General features: G+C 34.1%; 1 protein-coding gene and 1 long non-coding RNA gene across 2 annotated transcripts; one reads left to right on the top strand and one right to left on the bottom strand.

The window, feature by feature from the left end:
- Nucleotides 1-283: 283 nt before the first annotated feature.
- Nucleotides 284-9,330, top strand: LOC125054859 (cytochrome P450 4C1-like). The gene is made up of 10 exons (XM_047656994.1): nt 284-587; nt 1,776-1,865; nt 2,772-2,885; nt 3,721-3,906; nt 4,913-5,109; nt 5,959-6,010; nt 7,177-7,360; nt 7,870-8,021; nt 8,565-8,744; nt 9,141-9,330. The coding sequence occupies exons 1-10, from the start codon at nt 449-451 to the stop codon at nt 9,290-9,292; spliced, it is 1,446 nt and encodes a 481-aa protein (XP_047512950.1). The 5' UTR covers nt 284-448; the 3' UTR covers nt 9,293-9,330.
- A 3,229-nt stretch (nt 9,331-12,559) lies between these two features.
- Nucleotides 12,560-20,572, bottom strand: LOC125054602. The gene is made up of 4 exons (XR_007117733.1): nt 20,117-20,572; nt 17,297-17,345; nt 14,014-14,212; nt 12,560-12,666 (listed from the first exon to the last, which is right to left on the bottom strand). It is a non-coding gene; the product is annotated as an uncharacterized LOC125054602 (long non-coding RNA).
- Between the last annotated feature and the right edge of the window lie 2,199 nt (nt 20,573-22,771).

Here is a 22,771-nt window from a genome sequence, read left to right as displayed (position 1 = left end):
GGACGCACTCATGCGTATAGGACGCAATACATTTTCGCTTATTTCATCAGATGACCCTGTTTGCCCTTTAAAAAACAAACTAACTTGGCAGGATCATTCGCTGTTTGGTTAAAACAATTAAAACTATGATTAATACGTGTTACACTAATAAAATAGTAATTAAGTGCATGAATTTAAACAACAATATTAATCGTCTCAGATCTCAGAATCAAACATTCTCATTGCAATTATAAAATGTTTTAATATGGAATATGTCCTTCAATTAAAAATAACAAAATGTTAAAACATTTCGTGCTGTTTTCTTCGCCACAACACACGTTATTTGTTAAATAATTTACTTTCAATTAATTAGGAGAATATTATTACGGATCTCTATTATTTAAATATATAATCATAGTGCATTATTTTCTTCAGTGCCTTCTTTCGCGTTAGGAAGCGCGGTTCAAAAATGTGGTTGCTGGTTATAGCGGCGATATTCTGTTTGTATGTGTATCTGTGGTTGCGGATGTATCCGGGTAATCTGCCGGTCTATCCAGGTAGATTACCCTTACTCGGTAATATATCACTATTTTGGGGTAGCACTATAGGTAAGATTATTTAAATTCTAGATTTATCGTTCATACTTACTACAATATTTTTTTAATACTATAAACTTTGGTGTTACAACCTTTTAGGTCTTAGATTTCTGTTTCTGGTTTTTCTAATAGGCCTGACACACGACGATGATTTTTTGGTCCAAGTCATCCCGTTTTCCTCACGATGATTTCCTTAACCGTACTCCAGTGTCCAGCGAATGGACTTTCTGTGTTTCTGTCCAGATACACTGCACTGGCGGGGATCTAAACTACGACCTCAGGGATGAAATTCGCACACTGAAGCGTCCTGTTAATACTATAATGATTTCTTATGTAATATAAAATTATAAATATTTTCACTGGTAGGTTTTAAATCTACTTCAAAATAACACAAGGAAATCTTCTTATCCAGCATGAAGCAGCAAAAACACTTAATGTTACTTGTATTCTAACTAACAAAAACTAAGACCAGACAAAGATTTTGGTTGCATTTACGTATCTATGTTTAAATGGGTATGTCTTTAAATACTTAATGGATTTAATAAATTTACAAATATTTAACCAGCTTAGGGTCACATTCTTCATTTTCTTTACGGGACCCAAGCATACGACCCAGAAGTGAGGTGCAATTACCATCTTTGGTCACACTCAACTTTGACAATTAATTACAAATTTTATTAAAGTTTGCACTCCAATAGTAAAACGAATCATATATTTCAGTTATTCGATATATAGTCGATTTACGAAACCACTTTCACACAATATAAATCCTGAAACCTTTTTCAAATTTTTTTTTAAATTTATATAAGTAATGCTAATTTTTTTTTTTGTATCTCACACACTGTTTTGTTGTGTTTTTTTAATATTTTTATTACTCTTTAATGTTAATATTCTACGGTTTCGATATTTGTAAATATGTGAGGAACATGTATACTAACTTTTTTAGTATAGTAGTTTATTCTAAGAGTACATTGTCTTCACATATAATTATTTAACAAATGTAACAAAATATTGTAAACCTATTTTAAAAGAGTAAGTGTGGAGTTCTTGCCCATTCTTCTCCACACGAAACTACCTTTTGGAAGGGGCAACTAGAATCATCTTTATATATTTTTTTTTGACGTACAAAAGTGCCATTTTAGATGGTCTAATTGAAATAAACGATTTGACTTTGACTTTGACTTTGATTACAATTTTCAGAGGTATGGGAGAAAATTAAGAAAGTGTCTAAATTTTCAACTGAAAACGGTGACGTGGTTTTGTTCTACCTTGGCATTATACCAATTTATGGTAAGTTATAAACATATAGAATGTCTATAGAGGGATACCGTAAGACTCACGTATTTAAAAATCCAATTAAATATACAGAAGCTGCCATGCGATTCTGTAACTCACTTTTCAAACTCACATAGCGGTTTTCGCATCGGCGGTCGCTCTCAAATCAGTCGTGAAGCAATCATTTTATGATTTGGCATTCTGAAAAGGGAGCTTGTAATTTATTGTTTATCAGAATGCTTCACGACTGATTTCAGAGCGACCGCCGATGCGAAAACCGCTGTGTGAGTTACAGAATCGCAGGGCTGAAGCCAAGCATCACTTTCGGAAAAACACCTTATATGTGAAATTTTTATTTAATTCAGAAGCAATGTCAGCAACAGGGGCTTTTATCGTAATAAAAAATTGTATGGGAATGAAAAACTCACGCTCTTTCATGCGATTATTAATAAAAATTCTATATCGTCGTTATTATTGAATCATATGCGATGTATGACCAAACAAATTACATTGTCTCGCGACTTGTTATTGAGTAGATAAAATCAAATCCATTCACTTTGTTTCACAAGAAGGAACGCTTATTGAAATACCTACATAACTCAATCGAAGTTTTATATTCTTCTCTTTTTAGCAATGCGGTATGAAGCAAAGGGAACATTTTACTATAACTTACTTTAGGTACTAAATTATAACTAGAATGTTTAATACTTAAACTTCATTTTACACTCGCTTTTATAAGCCGCCAACGCACCCATACATCTTCGGTTAAAGTAGATGTTTGCGATATGTGTATTGGGTAACCCACATCTTCATAAAATGGGTAAATTTTGTATGTGTCAATAGCTGTACTCTACTTAGCTTTAAAAACTAAAACGTGTTTAGCTTTATGTTTTTGTAAAACATAGTACTCTAACCTTCCAGTAATATCTGATCCCGATGACTGCAGCAAAGTGATGAGCTCTAGCCTGCATCGTCCCGGGATTATGAAGAAATTTTCAAAAGAGTTCCTCGGGAATGGTCTACTCGTCGGTCCAGGTAATTATTTCGTCTCTACAATAGAACTTTGAAATAGTATCACGATAAATCGTAATCGAGGCAACGTTCCGCCCACAATGGTATATGGGGCACAATGGTATATTTATTCTTCATACACTGATAGATAGTCTATGCCTGACACACGTTGATTTTTCTCTTTAAGACGTGCAGATTTTCTTATGTTTTTCTTCGTTTTATGATCATATAAATTATTAAAAAAAACCGAACCTTATTGTAACATGAATCTACATCCAAGACCCATATAGGGTTGTAGATCGAATTCATTAATATTTATTAAAATGGATAAATATAGCAAATATATTTTGCGATAAAAAGTATTCAGGCAATTCGATAATAATAAGCTACGTAGTAACAATAAATCAACATTTAAATACTAGAGGTACCGTAACCCTAGATATTATAAAACCAAAGTGCACAAAATTAAACATACGTAATAATGATTCTTAATTGCGTAAAACAACAGATGCACACGCAAACGGCGCTCAATGTTAAAAACGATTGTTTTAATGGCAATGCTCTAAATTCGACAGATATTTGTAAAATTATAAAATTAAAATATTAAATGAAGGTAAAGGCAATGACAAGTTTATGTCCCAAAATCTCGATAAGCGACATGTTTTCTATAAGAATTATTTTCGTGTGGGTAAATGGAAATGCATGTATGAAATATATACATATTTCACTATTCATCATAAAAAAGGTAGTGTTGGCCTAGAACTCAATTAATCACAAAAAATATTTATATCCCAGACTTAAAAGGTTTTAGGCGAAAACTTATAGTGTTTAAATACAGTATTTCACGTGACTAATGTAGTTTCAGTGTGGAAGGAGCACCGCAAACTTATAAACCCGACCTTCAATCAGCAAGTCCTGGACAGTTTTATCGTCATCTTCAATTCGCAAAGCCGACGCCTGGTGGAGCGCTGGAAGAGCTACGCTGGCACGGGGCCATTTGATCATCAACTTTGCTTGGAGAAGAATACATTGGAAACTGTTTGTTGTAAGGTTATTGTACATTAAGCGCTTAAAAGCTGTAAAAAAAATCGTTATATACTTTTAAATGTTGCATTAACGACGGAGTACTTTTAATTTATACATAGATAACCAAATGCAATACCTACTGCATTGAATTTATGAATATATTGCTATTATAATTAGACTGGCAATAAATAAGGTAAAAGGTAACGTTTACATTAAAATGGTAATGCAACTGCTTTCTATCATCGTGTTGTAGCGACACCTATAATCTGCCGTCGCAATCTGTTCGATGAGGTTGTTTTATCCACTTCTCTCGTAACCTTTTTCCGCGAAAACACAGTGTAATTAAAGATACGATGTTTTAAAAAATAATGATAATGGTAATGCCGGCCATACACACTACGGTCTACCGGAGAGGTAATCTGTGCAGGTATGCCTGCGCAGGTCAGCCGAATAATGGTAGCGTGTATGGGGACGTTCCGGTGTATCGGAGCGGTCTTCAGTTCTCTTTGCGATGACATCGAATGTGGACAATGACACGCTGGCGTTGCTAGGTCTTGCTTTAATTTTGAAGAAAAATTATACGAAAAACAAGCGAAGAATGTGGTGTAAACATTGGTTATTGAAAAGGAAAACATATAGTCATGTTAATTTATTAAATGAATTGAAATTTGAACTATGTATTATTATTACTTTTTAACCGATTACTATCTTAACAACCTGCGCAGGCGACCGGAGTACACGCACACACGCACAGGTACACCATACGGTGTCGCTAGAAAGAATCGATTTTCGACCTTGCGCCGGTCGCCTGCGCAGGTTCAAAAACCTGCACAGGTCTATTCCCACACACATTCCGGTCTACCTGCGCAGGCATACCTGCACAGGTGGACCTCTCCGGTAGACCGTAGTGTGTATGGCCGGCAAAACACGCACTTTTTTTTAGTTCACGGTTCACATGTGTTACGGTATAAGTATTACAAAATAAACAGTGTAAAAATTGCTTTAATATCACCTTGAATTTTCAGTGACAACAGCGGGAATCGACATCACTGACCAGAATGAGTTCAACGAAGAGTGTTTAATGGCCTACCGCACGATACTCAGCAGCTTGATGGACAGGGGCAGGAACCCGTTGCTTTACATCAACTGTATATACAATATGTCCAATTTAAAGAAAGTCGAAAACCGTAATATAAAAATAACACACGATTTGACTAATCTGGTAAGAAAACTATTCATATATAAATTTATTTTAGAATTAAATAAATCGCGTATTTTATTTAATAGTAATACAAATTAACGATATAATTTTCACATGTATTTAAGTAGGCTAAATCTCAAATATTACTGAATCGTTTTTAAAGAATTTGTTCCCTAAATCTACGGTTTCCTAGAAAAGCGGTGCCGTTAACTAACGGCCATCTTTACGGTGGCCAAGCTGTGGTTTCCTAGAAAGTAGTGCGACCGTATTTTTAAAGTGTTAATTCAACTTCGTTCCACAAATTTTGCTTCATCTGAGCTTGTCTGTACTCTTTGGATTTGATATTGTACAAAGCTTCATGACTTTTAACAAAATCAATTAATTTTTCATCATTTTCGCTCGTCCAAGTCATTGTATTAATTAAATATGCGCACCGCTACACGCGAAAAACGTTGAACTACTGTTTATCACCGCTATGACGACCGTCATGCAAATGACAGCACCGCTATTTGACGTTACGGTGACACTCAACGTTCTTTAGAAAACCTACTCCGATGTTATTTATAGACAACGTATGGGTGACGTCACTCAACGTTACATTACGGCCGTTAGATAAGGGCACCGCTTTTCTAGGAAACCGTAGCTTTAGTCACCTTATTACGTAAAGTCAAAAAATATTATATCGCTATAAGATTTAGTTTTATTAATTTTGTTTAAAAAACGTTGTTTGAATAAGTTTGACCAAAATTATGTAAGGATTTTAAAATTTTATCATATTTTCGAAATTTCCATTAATATATTGCCCAAAAAGGCCAAGAGACAAAACATTGTTTAACTGATTAAATTTTATGAAGACATACTTTTTTACAGGTGTTAAAACGAAAAAGAGAAGGATACAAAGAAATTGATAATAATAATTCTGGTAAGTATAACTTTGACATTTTAATTAAATACAGAGGAAGTAGGTACTTATGTTTTAATGGCGATAAAGCAGGCTTTGGTGAGGGACACGTAATCTATATATATATATAAAAAGAAAATGGTGTTCGTTTGAGGCCCTTTCACGCTTAAACCACTGATCGTATCGACATAAAACTACCACCATTCGATGCGAAATTTTTCTTAGATGGTTTATGGCTATTAATTTTTTTAATTCCAACGTTCCTTCATTTTTTTATTGCTGTTTTACTTTTATGAAAATTTATGCATACGGACTTCCTAGAACGTGAAAACGTCAACATCTGTCAAAAACTCGATTTACGAAATATTTCAATTTTCTTAGCGGGAAGTTAAAAAGAAGAATAATAAAAATATGAAAAAAAATAAAATAATGAAACATAAAATTTATTTTAATTCGTCCAGCAAAGCGGGCGCAAAACGGCTAGTATAAAATATAAAATCGGATGTTCGCAAAATTTCAGTTCCTTATTTTATCGTTTATAAGTTTTTACACGCTTTATATTAGCTTTACCTGTATGAATGTAAGTAACCGACTCCTTCGGACTCGATTTTGACCCACTTTAAACGGACAGATTTAATTCAAACTTTCTACACTTATAAATAATCAGCGACAATATAATCATTTCATAGGTTTATCTCGAAAAAACAATGAATTTTTTTTAAGTCCACAAAGCAATACGGTTAAATTGAGACAACACGTATTGCTGCTAGGACTTAAAAGTGGAAAATAAAGTTTCTAATATAAAATTTTCTAGTTTTTTTTAACTATAAAAAAAACTAGAAAACACGCTTTTAAAGCACATCAAACTAAAAAGTGAAAAATAATTACTAAATATAAATTAACAATAAAATAATAAAAATTTTACACAATAATACCAGTATTTTTTGTTCATTACCATTTTCAGCCTAAATTAGGAATTATTTTTCACTTTTTAGTTTGATGTGCTTTAAAAGCGTGTTTTTTAGTTTTTTTAAACTATATTTATTTTTCGTATTAAATTACCTTCCTTCTTCTAGATGTTAGATTCGCGGTAAAACCTAACCTAACTAAAGATCAGACTGATCAGATAAATTTATAAATGGGGTTTCATAAGTAACATTTACCATTAACTGATATACGAATTCCAGATTCAATGTTCAAGCCGTTCCTACACCGTTTGCTAGAACTCACGAGCAAACTGAGTGAACAGGACATTCGAGAGGAAATGAATAATATCATCCTCACTGGCTTCGAAACCAGCTCGGGAGTGCTGCTTTTCTGCCTATTGCTAATTGGGACATACCCTGATGTACAAGAGAAATGTCTAAAAGAGTGAGTAGTTTTTTTTATGTCGTGGCGCTGTAGCCGCAGTTATTCGGTAATTATTTTAAATAATTTAATAAAAATTTGGGTTTAGCGCCTCGAAAATAATTATATTTATATGTAAAGATGGATGCAACAGCAACATCGAATTCGCGAATAGTTCCATTAGTCTTTTTAATTCGATCTATGGAGAACTTTACTAAATGATTTAAGTAACTTAAACGTTAAATATTAAAGAGAGTTCCAATAAATATAGGGGTGAAACGACAGCCATAGTTAAGGTTGTCATTGAATAAATAGAAGAGAAAATCGCTACTTAATTATTGTATTTCATTATAGAATTATTATTACTATGAATTATTAGCTTATAATATATTAACTATCATATCTAGAAAGCGTTGGGCGATTTGGAGCAACACAATATGTTATTTAATAGCGCCTAAAGGATTCTTCTTAGCAAATAAGTCTGCCAGTATCATTACATTTCTCATCGAATTTTATAAATGTTTGACACGTAGGATCAACGAAGTCCTGGGTGAATTAGACCGGGACGTGACAAAAGAAGACTTATCACAACTAAAGTATCTCGAAGCCGTTCTCAAAGAGACAATGAGGTTGTGTCCTGTCGTTCCCATGACCGGGAGGATTATTACTGAAGACATGCAGCTTAGTATGTATCATTTATACAAATATTTGTTTATAAAAATAGAGTTTCTACAAGTCTTGGACTTGTGATTTGTGCACTTCCTTGATCATTTTTCATTACAGGCAGCATTTTATATATTATAAAGTTTATGATAAAGTTTGAACCATTATAGTTTATGTATAAAAAATAATAATGTTACATACTACAAAATATAAATTTTGATAAGTACATATTTTTATCCAATAATTATGTTTATTATTTTAGGTATATATTTAATGCTTTGACAGTCTACTTGAAAATGAATTTATTTGTAATATAGAAAATTTAAGAGCATATTCAAAAGTACTCAATGGATTTTTAACTCTTTGATCTATGGATTGACATTATTAACAATTATTATCATAGGCGTAAAGAAGTAGTAATAGTGGAAAGTTAAACGTAATATAGTAAAGAAAAATATCTTTATTTACGTAATTATATACGTAAGGTATATTATTCCCCTCATCGATAATGCAGGCTTAGTGTTCTTTGTAGTTTTTAAATAAAAATAATACCTACAATGTTTAGAAAACGCAGTCCTTCGCAAAGGTCATCTGTGCGTTGTGTCGCTGTATGGTGTTTTGAATCACCCCATGTGGGGTAAGGATGTCAACGAATTCTCACCCGACCGCTGGCTGGACCCCACCCGCCTACCACAAAATCCCAATGCCTATGGAGTTTTCGGCTACGGGAGGAGGAATTGTATTGGTAAATTTCAATATATTCTTAACTATTGAATTCGCGTTTGAAATTGGTCGTATTATGAAGATTGTCAAACATATTTACAGTCTGTTATCAATTTAATTAAATGACTAGCAAACATCTACATATATTTAAAAGGAACCTCTGAATAATTAATTTTCATAGCTATATCAAGGACGCTTTCTTAATTAAAGTCTTTTCTTAACTTGAAATTTTTCTAATGCTGTTCGCATAACTAAGCTAAGATATATAAACTTCAGTTATATTAACACTGTTTCGAATTCGATACCTATTCGCAACATACTATGTTAAAAAGACGTAAGCTTATTTTTTTTTTTAAATCTGTGTCTATTTAAAAATATTTTCCTACATCGAAACTTACTATCTTCTTATTATTTCCAGGTAAAGTGTATGCGATGATGACGATGAAGGTGACTCTGGTGCACATTCTTCGGGCATACCGGGTCAGCGGACAATACCATCAAATGCGGGTCAAAAATCAGGGTATCAATAAACCAGCGGATGGACATCACATTTCCATAAATCACCGATAATATTATGTGGTTAATATTATAATTTAATTATTGATTAATAGTTTTTTTCCTGCGATGTAAAGTACTTAAGCAGTTATGTAAAGTATCTTTTCGCGTCGCTAGTCCTATCGGATATCAGTCCGTTCACGCTATAATTAAAAATTGTATGTCAACCTATCCTGTCCTAGATTAATAAAATATAACGTTAGAATGCGCGGATGTGCCAAAAAATGAAAACGTTTAAATTTTAGTAGCTTCTACCCTACAATATATTTATTAGGATTTGAAACAGCATTGACCGCCGTTGAGATACGTTTTCAAATTTTCATTGAATACAAATACTGCTGATTACAGTTACATCCTTCAGGCACGGCTTAATAGTTCATAAAGTAATATATTTGCTTAATTAAAGTGTGTGGAGATTATTTACAATCTGCAAAGGTCTATTTTAAAGATCTACAAAAGACCTACTTCCCTAGCTCAGCCCTGCGATTCTGTAACTCACTTCACGAACTCACACAGCGGTTTTCGCATCGGCGGTCGCTCTCAAATCAGTCGTGAAGCAGTAATTTTATGATTTGGCATTCTGATAAACAATAAAGTACAGGCTCCCACCTTTTCAGAATGCCAAATCATAAAATGACTGCTTCACGACTGATTTGAGAGCGACCGCCGATGCGAAAACCGCTGTGTGAGTTCGTGAAGTGAGTTACAGAATCGAAGGGCTGTACCAAAGTGAATTTTGACATTGTTCGTTTGCTTGCTTGATGTTGGGCAAACCATATAAGCGAATCTTAAGAATTTTCGACGAAATTTAAGAATTTATACGTTCTTACAAAAGTTCGTTTAAGTTCTTACAAATGCAATCATCTGTCTCTTTTTATCACAGCCTAAGGCTGAATTTAGTCTCACGCTCACCGTCAGCGCTCATAGACCAGCGCGTAGTTCATCAGCGCAGAGGCTCAGCATGGCTCGTTTCAGTATCGTACTGACCGCCTTACTGTACAGACGATGACCAAAATGCGTAGTGTATAAGTTATTGCTGCTTTGTACTACCTATCTCAAAAAAATAAAAACTGGCGACGACGAAGACTTCATGTTTATGATATATATGAAATATTTTCGAACAATGTGTCGACAATGTCCTCCCAGGCTTTGTTTCTTGCATCTTTATTTTTGTAGAGTGGATCGGATGCATCCCACAATTTCTTCCTCAGGCGTACCTCGTCGATAACTCGACCTGTATCCACTTCGCGATTTGCCATGACTGTACACGCTGACGACGTCCACTCCGTTCGACACTACAACGCTCACTGAAAGCAGAGGCGCTTAGTATAAGATCCCGCTATACAACGACCTTCACCGAGATGCTTATTTAATGAAACTTATTTTATATTTAATTTAATATGTCAATAAATATAATCCATATGGGTTGCCTAGCAAATTTCAGTCCAGAGTATTTTTAATTAATATTAAAAAAAAAAAATTTTTTTATAATTAGCATGTAGTAAATTTTTTGAACTTTTTTCAATCAATATTTTTAATCAGGGTAGTATTATATATGTATCACTATAACCTTCTTTTATACTAAAGATGTATATATACTTTAGTGTCACATAAAAAATATACACATAAATAATTAATTGATTAAAAACAACCTAACTTTTGCATATTCTATGGGCTTCATACTTTCGATTGGTATAGAATTTATCTAATAATCATACCGGTGAAATGTTTAAAAAAATATTTTTTTTTTAAATTAATTAAAAATACTCTGGACTGAAATTTGCTAGGCAACCCATATGGATTATATTTATTGACATATTAAATTATATATAAAATAAGTTTCATTAAATAAGCATCTCGGTGAAGGTCGTTGTATAGCGGGATCTTAGACCAGCTCTAGCGATCGTCAGCGCTGACAGCTACGCGGCGCCGACGCGCGACGCGTACGGCCGCGCAGCCATCAGCGCTGACCACCGTGCGCGCTGATAGCTACGCGTCATTCAAAAACGCTTCCTAGAAGTTCATATATCTCGACCATCAGCGCCGACGGTGCGCGTGCGGTCGGCGTGAGACTAAATTCAGCCTTAATAAAATTGGACAGAAAGAGAAAGAGAAAGTTGTGCAATAATACTGATATATTCTCATTTTATAATATTACTTTTTCAGAAAAAGACAATTTTAACTCTTCATAATTATTATTGTTACCTTTTTTTTTTGTAAAAATGTTGTAGGTACATATTTAAAACAATTCATAAAGTTCAATTATTTAAGGATGACTTTAGTACATAATTAACCTTATTTATATTTTATATTATAATTAATTCTCCTATTTTCTTTGCTAACGTTACAAGTATCAACATTTGACTAGATTCTGTAGAAGTTTGTTTACGATTAAAAAACACCGGTGAACTTATTGAATACGTCACTATGGACATATATTTCCAGACGGGCCATGAGTGTATGTCACTCTTAGGTTGTTAGTTCTTCTCTGAGCATCGTGATTAACAGCAAGGAATCCAAACAGTTCTTAAATATGGACAAAATACTTGCCTAGATTTTTCGTGGTAAAGGAATGTTCGCGGATGTATGTTGAATATAAAAATCTAAAAACGACTTCTAACATTTTAATGACAGTGGAACTATCTGACGGAAATTATAGCTAGGTGTTTAAACTTGTGCAAAGTGGGGGAGGTGGTACATTTGTATTTCAGAATTTTGTCATTTATTTTTTGTATATACCAGACAAATAGATTTTAGACGAAAGACGAAGGAATTAAAATTATTATACTATATCAATAGAATATATAATAGAAATTTACTTAAAATGATAAGCTACTGTATATTAACATATTATACGCATACGTGACCAAAAGAACGTACCAAAGCAGATATTTACCAGTTATATCGATTCGAAGAAAAACACCAAGGCCATTGCCAAAAATTAAAATAGAGCGCTATTATAACAGGAGTTTAAAATATGAGGAAACAGTATAAAAAATAAGATAACTTAGGAAATTTCAGAATTAGAACTGATTCTTAAGCAACTTTGGGTAATTACCATTTTTCTCGTTATTACAGACTAAAGAGTAAAAGAGTATTGTTCCAATGATCGGAGCATAATTTCAACTACATTTATTACATGAGTTACATGAGTTTTCTGTTAAATCCATAGTGTACGATTATTTTAAATTTAATTCCTTAGGCTTTGCACTAGGAATACTGAAACAAATACAGAGAAAAACGTGTTAGCTTTAGGATATCTGTATCTTCATCTGTGTTTACTTATTTATTGCTTTTTTCAGGAAATTAGTATGCAGTTTGCTTAGAGTAAATTGGCTGAGGATTGCGTCACCTCAGGTTTGCTACTGACATGATCACAAGCCGAAGATCTGAAAGTAATAAAAATTAATATTTATAAGACAAAAATAATTAGTTATGGGTTATGGGACAAAGACAGAAAATGCAAAGAAATTCCACCTATAACACTTCGATAAGATATTATTATAACAGGTGTGACATTACTTTAATTAATTTGAAAACAAAAACTGTACTTTATGCTGTAGCAAAAATCTATGAAAAACCCATTGGTTCATCATTATGCAAAGTTCGTAATTAAATTAGCTTCATTAAGATTTCTGAGGTCTAATTTTATACCAGACGTTTATTATTGATCTAACGAGTGGTAAATTAAAACTGACAGATCTTTCGTGTATTGCGTGATGGGTTTTACCAACACATTTAACGAGTGAAAAAACTCGGCGCAATGCCAAGCTTTTATATTGAAGGAAATAAAACTTCAGACTAAATTACAGGTTTCGCTATCTACGTGCAAAACAAATTGCAATATTTTGCCTCATATTACATCGTGACGTCGGCCAAAGTACCAGGCTATAAGACACATAAGGAGATAAGACAAATCGTTAGGAATCTATTTTAAATAGGTTTCGCTTAATGACCTTGTGAATCACGTCTTGTGCGTTTAATTAAGCGTAGTATTCATTAAGCATATGGTCACGTCATGACAATTTACTAAGAGATTTCACACGCAACCGATTAGGAGGGCTTACCCATATAATATATATTATATTTAGAATTAGTATGATATAGGTCAAGCAATGCATTCAATTAAACAACTAAAAATGTTATCAAAATAATCTTCCTCGCACTAATAACCGAATAATAACAAAAACAATAGCGCTAAAACACTTGACAAGTACGCTATCAGCCTTCTTCGTCTGACACACATCGTTGACTTTTTGAGGCTAAATGCTTTCTCTCGATGTTCACGAGTGTGAGCGAGTGTGAAATACGCACATAGAAAGAAAAGTCCATTGGTGCACAGCCGGGATTCGAATGTACGACCCTTGGCTATAAAATAGTTGTTACTGGACAGTAATGAACAGAAATAAATAATGTTTGCATGGAAAATTGAGCGCTCCGAACTTTCAATTAAAATTACACACGAACAATAGTAGTGCGAATAGAATTCGTGTAGTAACTAAATAAACTAAAATATTGAATTCGGATGCGTTCTGTCAAAGGACAAGTTGGTATTGACGTATACGTCACAAGAGTATCATAAAGATCGTGCTAAGGGAATGCAAAACAAAACTATTGTACGCTCCGTCCGCCTGTGATTGGTTAACACGTTATTATAACACCCGATTGACCAATCACAATCGTACACGTTGCAGCACAACAAGAACTTTACAGTGATATTGGATAAATATTCTTACCTATACTCCGAGTAGGTCTAACAGTAACAAGGAAGCAGACATCGTGTTTCCTTTAATTTTCCCACTCTTGCTCGATTTCTCGTTTAAGAGTGACTAAGAGTTCCGATACTCAGCTTGGCCACTTCAACCACAGCAAAGCTCTGTATCGGATGGGCCATCCTCGCCCAACCGCCGAAGTATGCTGTCAGCTTCTGCACGCCTGCATAGAAAAAAAAGAACCATACATCCAAATACATACCAACACTGTACGTTTTTCAGTATTTCTTAGCGCACTTTGGAATCAAACATTATTAAGACAGATGATAAATCGAGGCAGACCTTCTACTACGGCCAAAACCAATATGCAATATCAATCCAATTTTAGCTGTCATAGACTGACAATTCAATCCATTTCTAAAGAAAAGCATGCCAATATTCAATACATGGACTGAGATACCTATCTAATTATTCAACCAATCGTTCAGAGAGCGGATAAGAGATTGAAGATTGCCCTCTGTATGAAAATGAATGTTTACTCATGCCAACAACCTATCTGTCCATTTTGACTGTAGCTTCGATTGGCCAAATCAATCTCGGATTGCTATCGGTGAAACTGGTATGATTTGGGTTTGGGATTGCGACCTAACTTAATATTCATTGGGAAAATTTATTCATCTTCGTCATCTTCCAGTTCTAGTGATAGTGATTTGGAAGTTTAAATGCAATTATCCGATTGGGATAGTTATTCTGAAGCTGGAAGAAGACAACGTACTTCTGTGAGAAGACATAAGAAGACAAGAATTTATTATATCCAGAGCCTGAATGAAGCCGAATTCACATTTAGATTTAGGTTAACAAAAGAAGCTTTGGAGACACTTTTACACAAAGTGATGTCTATCATATATGACTTCTTGCAGGTTTCATCTTTTCATCAACTTTTGTAAAAAAAATTTAAATATTAGCTACAACCAAAAATATTTGTTACTATAGATAGTACCTACTAACTCCACTGCAAAACCTCAAGACTCCAGCAGAACATCTTTATAACGAATCTCAAATACGAAGCAGAAATGTGGTGGAAAGGACATAATATGGTGTTTGGAAAAAATCGGTTCCCCAAAATCGGTTTGTCAAAAAAGGTTTTACTTCAAGTATCTCGTGTACAAGCCGTGATAGTGGCATGTGCAGTGTTGCACAATATTGCTATTGATATGCGAGATGAACATTTTGAACTACTGCAACAAGTAGATGAACAAGCTGATGATATTGATCAAAGCGCAATTGACAACGTGGGAAATGCAAGTTTGCGAAGTAATCTTATAAGTGATTATTTTGCTTTATTACTATAATATTTTATAAATTACAACATTTTTGAGATAAATTAAATAAAAATTCAATGCTTTTATTTAAATAAAAATACAAATTTTTAATACAATACATCCTCGCTCCAGGCACAAAATCTATTATTTTTCTAATTTATTTAACAATATATTTTTTTCTATGGCTCAGAATTCTCTTTTATGCTCTCTTTCTTCATCTTTAAATGCCCATTGCTTTCTCTTATTTAGAAGCTCTTCCTTTCAATTGACTTTCATTTCCTTCGACAGACAACAATATCATGTCTTTGACTTTTTCCTCGGGGGTAAGAGGAGTAGCAGCACTAGGGCCACCTCCTGTACGATATGTTTCAGCATGTATCAAGGCAGACTTTTTTCTTGTAGCCCTCTTTAAGCTTTAGCACTGCGAAAGTTTACCCCACTTGTGCTATTAAACAGCGCCTCCAGCGTCTTCCAGCACTGCTCTTTCTCCTGCCAGGTGACTGAGTCACTCTTTTTATTTTCTAATATATTTTTATGGTCAGCAACAAGCGAAGTTAGAAGGTCAACGTCTTCCCGGCTGAAATTGACGCTTCTTTCACGTTTTTGCGTAGACATTTTTTTAAGTTAAAGAACCAACCTCGAATCACAAAAACAACATACACAAACTACTCAGAGAAAATTTATATTTGTAATAATATGTACTAAAATACTCAATAACCTAACAAACAATAATACCATATGAAAATGACAGCCCGTTTCGTTACAAGTAATATTAAATGACCAGCAAAAAGGTTAAGGTTCTATGTTTTTCTATAGAATTTTGTAACTTTATTTGTTCGTAACAAAAAAACAAACAAAACGTTGCATAGCTAATTGCTACTTTATCCATACATTGTATAACAGACCCTAAGTCTTACTTATTTTATTTCGTTCCAAAAACACGAACTTTTGGTATGCTTGAACACAACATATTGCATTGAACGAAACGCGGTCGAGAGGCAAGGATCACGCAAAAGATTGCTGTCAATCTTTTGTCAAATAAACAATCGGATAGCAGAAATGTTTATTGGCATGCAGATTGGAGATCGGTCTTTAGATATGAATCAGTACAAGATTGGTTATAATCATAGATTGAGGATACATTATTAATTTTGGCCGTATGAGATTCGTTTAGTTAACTGTTTTTGAATTAAAAAGCGGTCTTAAAGCGGACGGTACAGTTAGCATAGCATGGCGGGACTTTATCTGTGAGAGGCTAATGATTTTAACGAAACAGTAAGATTCAGAAGAGTAGAACTTGGTTTAATTAGTTGCTATATTCTCGGCACGTAAATTTGTAGATTTTTGCGAGGTGTTCGCGCGGCCTCTAAACCTACTGAAAGTGGGATCTTATTTGTCGGACGCTATGCAATAATATGTCAAAATGTACTGGGGCTTTATCTATAAACTAGGGAAGTGACCACGTGACCGAAAACTGTTTTTGTTTTTTGGCATCGAATTGACGTCATTTATGTTTATGAGGTACATTATGTAAATCACAATAGCGATTACTAATTCTTTGTTTAGAAAATTTACGACTTACAATTCTAACATATATTATTAACCTAGCGACGAGCCTAAATATTTACGACACGACCTCGTGTATTTTTAACAAGCGGGCAATTCCCACTAAAGCGAAATGGAACAATTATTAGCGAGTCTTTTTTTCATTCTAATTTCAGTTAAATTGCTGGATAGATTCCCCAACTAACGAATGCGGTCAAAGATCCAGAATCCGATGTAAGAATATTTTTGAATAATTAAGATATTATCTCTTATAATAATAATTAAAATAAATATCATTCCAGTTAAATCAACGTGTTAAATCAACCTGTAACTATAATTTCTGTCTGTTTCATCCCTTATCATAATTTGAAGAGAATGCCCCAATTAATAAGCCATCTGATGGCGATTAATACAAATAATCAATTAAAACATATAATTACCACGGTGCCAAACGATAAACCGCATCTTCTATATCCTGCCGAATCTCATCTGAAACAAATATACGAATATGTTTAAAATAACATAATAGAATTACACAAAGGCTAAAAGTATAGTGTTACAAAAAAAATACAATTAAAGTAGATACAAGTAAAAAAAAACCAAACAGTTTTGTTAAGCACAAACGAAATACCAGCAAAATAGTGGATTAGGTTCGAGATAAGCACTTAACAATGCTTTCATTACACTACAGCCTTGCGATTCTGTAACTCACTTTTCGAACTCGCACAGCGGTTTTCGCAGCCGCGGTCGCGTTCAAATCAGTCGTGAAGCAGCCATTTTACGATTTGGCATTCTAATAAGGAGGGTGCTTGTAGTTTATTGTTTATCAGAATGGCATATCATAAAATAACTGCTTCACGCCTGATTTTAGAGCGACCGCCGATGCGAAAACCGCTGTGTGAGTTTGAAAAGTGAGTTACAGAATCGTAGGGCAGCTCCGGATAAGTACTGTTGAATCCGTTAAAATCGCGAAGAATTCGAAAGATCAGTGTCTTATATATTAAATATCTAGTACAATTATTGATTAATGGTTGGTATTTTTTGTGTTTTTATTTTATCTATTAACACTTCCTTGCATACACAAATATAACACAGTTGACATTATTAAATGAAAAGGAGGGCAATTGGCGGCCGTATCGCTTTCGCCCATTCATACAATTAAATATTCAATGACACATCTAAAAATCTATGACTCATCTTTGATATGATGAAACTCTATACATGCAACATACGTTAAGGTACAAAAAATAAGCTATTAAAGTTCAGAATGAGGGCGAAGTAGTGTACTGGGACCCGTTGCATTGACAGAGGCGACCTGTTAGCGGAAACAGAGGGCAAACCGGCAGGAGACTTACCTGATGTTAAGTGATATCGCCATCCATAGACAGTCTCAATGCCAGAAGCTCGCGAGTGCGTTGCCGACCGTGTATGAATTGGTATGCTCTTTTCTGTCGGAAATACCTTGGGTAGCTGGTTCCACATAGCTGGTGTTATATACTATATGTTATTTAAGGCATTTTTCGCCTATTATAGACCTCTCTCAACGCCAAATTTCGTTAATATGTAATGTATTTCTCTTAAATCCGAGAGGTGCGTAATGTATAATTAATATAGTATATAATGTGTAATTGCTCAATATGTGAGTACTTACATGTACTCTCCAACCGGAAACGGTTAAAATTCCTTAATAAATAATCATGGAGAGTGAGGAATTGTAGATTCAGTTTGGGCAGTGCGACACTGAAAATGTCGTCCCAACTACCGAACTAAAATGTGTTAGTCACATTACCTTTTACATTTAGTGAGCCCATAGAAATATGAACCGACATTCTCACAAAAACCTATTGTTTAAATGTTCAAGATACACAAATAAAAACACAAGATAAACCAGCTTCCAAGATGTAGCAGTGACCTAAATACTCCTTACGCGACCAGAACTTCTTGCAAGACACGAAGGTTACAAAACCAATTTGATATAAAAACTTAAAATATATTGAGTAAAATTCTTCTTAGAAAACCAAAATAGAGACGTTTTTACAATTATAATACGTTTTTCTGATTCTCCCAAAGGGCAGGCTAGTTTTTTGACCATGCGCTTAGTCTGACACTACCTATTAAAAACAAAATATGTATTAAGAAGCATGTATTCTAAACAAGCTAAAATAAGAGCTGCTTTTTAAAACGACTTTACATTGTAAATATTAAGTACTATTTTTTACTTGACTGTTCAGACTTATATGATATACTAGCAAACTCGGCGAACTCCGTTTCGCCACTGATGGCTTCGTTTTATGTAACATTTCGTTTGGTGATCCCGCTTTTCTGTTGAAATTTTTCCTGAATTCTTTGCTATAAACCTCACGGAGCCCGAGACCTTTCCAACGAATGCAAAACCGTGGAAATCGGTTCGTGCGTTCTGGAGTTATAGCGTCAGGAATTATTTATTCTGACTTATTTTTATATAGTAGATTTCGTAATATTTTGTTTAAAGCCAGTCCAGATCCAGAGAGTATTTAGACCGTTTTTGATATAGGGTTTACGACAACAATTATAAATAACTTAACGGTTTTTATTATGATATTACGATAATTATTATTTAAAGAGGCCTGTATGATATAAATTAAAAACTTATAATATGTAGTAAAAATTATTTAAAAAAAAATATTGGTTGTTTGTAAAGTAGGTTTACGATCGAGATGTTTACGTGATAACGTCTTATTGGTGATAATATAAGTTTTTGGGAAGTAAGGAATTAATGAAGATAACAATTTTTTCAAATTTTAAATTACATCTATCGTTTTATTCACACTTTTGATGATAAATTTCGGGTGTAAAATGACAAGTTTACTTATTCGACTATGATATACATTTTTCTTCATACATTCACGGAATGACTGGCAGCGCTCGAGATGAGACGGGAGATCGGTCCGTCTCTCTCTCGTTATACCTGCGATCGCGCTCGTGAGGTTTTGGTGTGACACAAGTTTCTGTACATGTCACCCGACTAAAACGATTTTAAAGACGTTATCACGTCAAAAAAATTATTAAATTAAAATTACATACCTGTAAAAATATAGGAAATAAAAAGGATTTATTATTATGTATGTATGATACAGAATGTCCTATTCCTCATTGGGCACCGCATGAAACAGTCCTTGATCCTAAGTGATGCAAGGTAAAAATCGTGTACATCTTCTACTAATGAAGTTTTTGAGTGAAGACTACTTACTTAAGATTCAAAAGGGATCAAAACTACTGACCTGAAGCGATGTTATCCTTGAGTAATGCTGCAATGCCATGTCCTTATCAGTCATGGGATCTCCAGTCTCGTCACTTATTTCGAACCTCGCGTAGAATTTTAACATTTGCAACAACTGTAAAAAATTTAACCAAATAAACCAAAACTCGTCGCTTATCAAGTGGAAAATCCAACTATGATAAGTTCAAATATATCTAATAATAATTACATAGTATAGAGTTCCTGCATCACACTACTTTATAATATACGTAGCGTAGCTGGTATTAATTGAGATAATTAGTATCTACTTGTCAGATACACTTATCTGACAAGTAGATACTAATTTAGCATTATACCATTACTTTCATCTTTTATACTCAAACGTTTTCAATACCAGAAAAAGAAATCAGTGGCGCTACAACCTTTTTTAGGTCTGGGCCTAAGATTTCTGTATCTGTTTCATGATCATTTGTTGATCTAATAGGCAAGTAGGTGATCATCCTCCTGTACCTGACGCACGCCGTCGACTTTTTGGGTCTATGATATGCCGGTTTCCTCAGGATGTTTTCCTTCACCGTACAAGCGAATGTTAAATGCGCACATAGAAAGAGCACATTGGTGCACAGCTGAGGATCGAACCTACGATCTCAGGGCTGAGAGTCGCAGGCTGAAGCCACTAGGCAAACACTGCTCTTTTCAATACCAGAACTCCCTCTTAAACTGAATGGTACGCTTCTCCGAAGGAAGCATTTTGTAAAGTCTATCTCACAGCCACTTCTTGCACTTTACCCTTAGTATTTATTTATTTTCTTACAAGGGTTTCGTGGAAGAGATCGCTTGTAACCGATAAAGCCGCCCCTTGCATTGCTTATTATGTATGTTACTCTTTTTATTTGTAAGGCATCTAAGCTTTAATCTACTATATAAAAATAAGTTCGGGTTTTCCTTCCTGACGCTATAACTCCAGAACGCACGAACCGATTTCCACGGTTTTGCATTCGTTGGAAAGCTCTCGGGTCCGTGAGGTTTATAGCAAAGAAAATTCAGGAAAAATTTCAACAGAAAAGCGGGATCACCAAACGAAATGTTACATAAAACGAAGCCATCTGGTGGCGAAACGAAGTTCGCCGAGTTTGTTAGTACAGTCAAACCTGGATAAGCGAGAGTTCAAGGGAGAACAATCTCATTCTCGCTTATAGAGGTTTCTCACTAACCCGAGTTTCTCGCTAATGCAGGTACATGGGTAGCGTTTCTCTCTTATAGAGGTAAGGAGGAGCAAGTACGAATGTAGTAAATATGTAATATGATAAAATTATGTGCATAATGTGCACAACATATTATGTACATATATATTTTATTTTATTTAGAACTAATTTACACTAAAATATACCGTCAATTTCGTTTGGGTTTCTGTTTTTGTATTTTGAATGTTTATCTCTTACTCATAAATTTTGTCGAATATTGCTTGATCAACAACCGCCGCGCCGCGTTTTCAAAGTACTGATGGGGACCGTCTCCAACGCATTTAAAATACATAATATAAATAAATAAAGCCCGACTGTCGCTTATAGAGGTAAACATAAGTAGCAGTCTCACTTACGGAGGTGCATGAGGGAAAAACGACTCTATCTTACAGAGGTTTCTGTTTCTCGCTAATAGAGGTTTTGGGAGCTTAAAATGACGGGTCCCGGACCCCGGTTATTACTCTCACTTATAGAGTTTTCTCACTTATCCAGTTCTCACTTATCCAGGTTTGACTGTATATTATAAAAGTTGATTACTTTTTATTGTATGTATAAAAATTACGATTGTACACCAAGCGAAACTATAGAAACATACATTTTAAGTAGTAATACTTTTTTTGTTTCAATTGTTAAACAAATACTTCGTCAAATAAACGATCGTATATTAGTTTAAAAATAACCTAAACCGCAAGCCATCTGGTTTGACATATGTTTTTAAATTATGAAGCCCTATATAATATTAAAAATCTTTTATATTTTAGCATTTTTATATGAAGATATACTAACCTTGGCAATGTTAATTATATATCAAAACTAATGAGTATTAAATCTATCTTTATAATATCTATCTATCTTTATCGTAGTTCTGTACTGTAGTATTGTAATATTAACGGTCCCTTCATAACAACAACTACATTTATATTTGGTTATCTATAAATATGTTATGACAACTATGTATAAGGTAGTTATATAACCTCGTGTGTCACCACCATAATTATATTTTATATAAACAAAACCATTGCAACATAGTAGTACAAAGATCCTTTATATTTCAATAGCCGAAATGCTGTTACATGATTTACGAACCACTCTTAGTTCTTACTAAGTAACGTTTCCTTGTAGAGCGTGAGAACAATGTGTCAGCAGAACGGTCACGTAGGCCTGTAAGAATAGGATATAAATATAATAGAACGCTTGTAATATACAGTATTAAACGGACCTCAAATCGGACCGGTTGTATTCATTTTAACTTTAAGTTTTTAAAAACCCTTTTTTCGCGGACCCACTACTTGACTGGCGCTGAGGACAGGATAGTCGCTCTAGCTGCACGTACTTCTCAATTATCGGTTCGAGCATCAAATTCTGCTTACCTAAAAAGGGGAAACTACGTCGCGATTGCTAAAAACGGCTATTCAAAAGAACAAATAAATTTG

Source organism: Pieris napi, chromosome 12, assembly GCF_905475465.1.
Source record: "Pieris napi chromosome 12, ilPieNapi1.2, whole genome shotgun sequence".
NCBI classification, from domain to species: domain Eukaryota; kingdom Metazoa; phylum Arthropoda; class Insecta; order Lepidoptera; family Pieridae; genus Pieris; species Pieris napi.
This window is presented reverse-complemented; position numbering and strand designations above follow the sequence as displayed.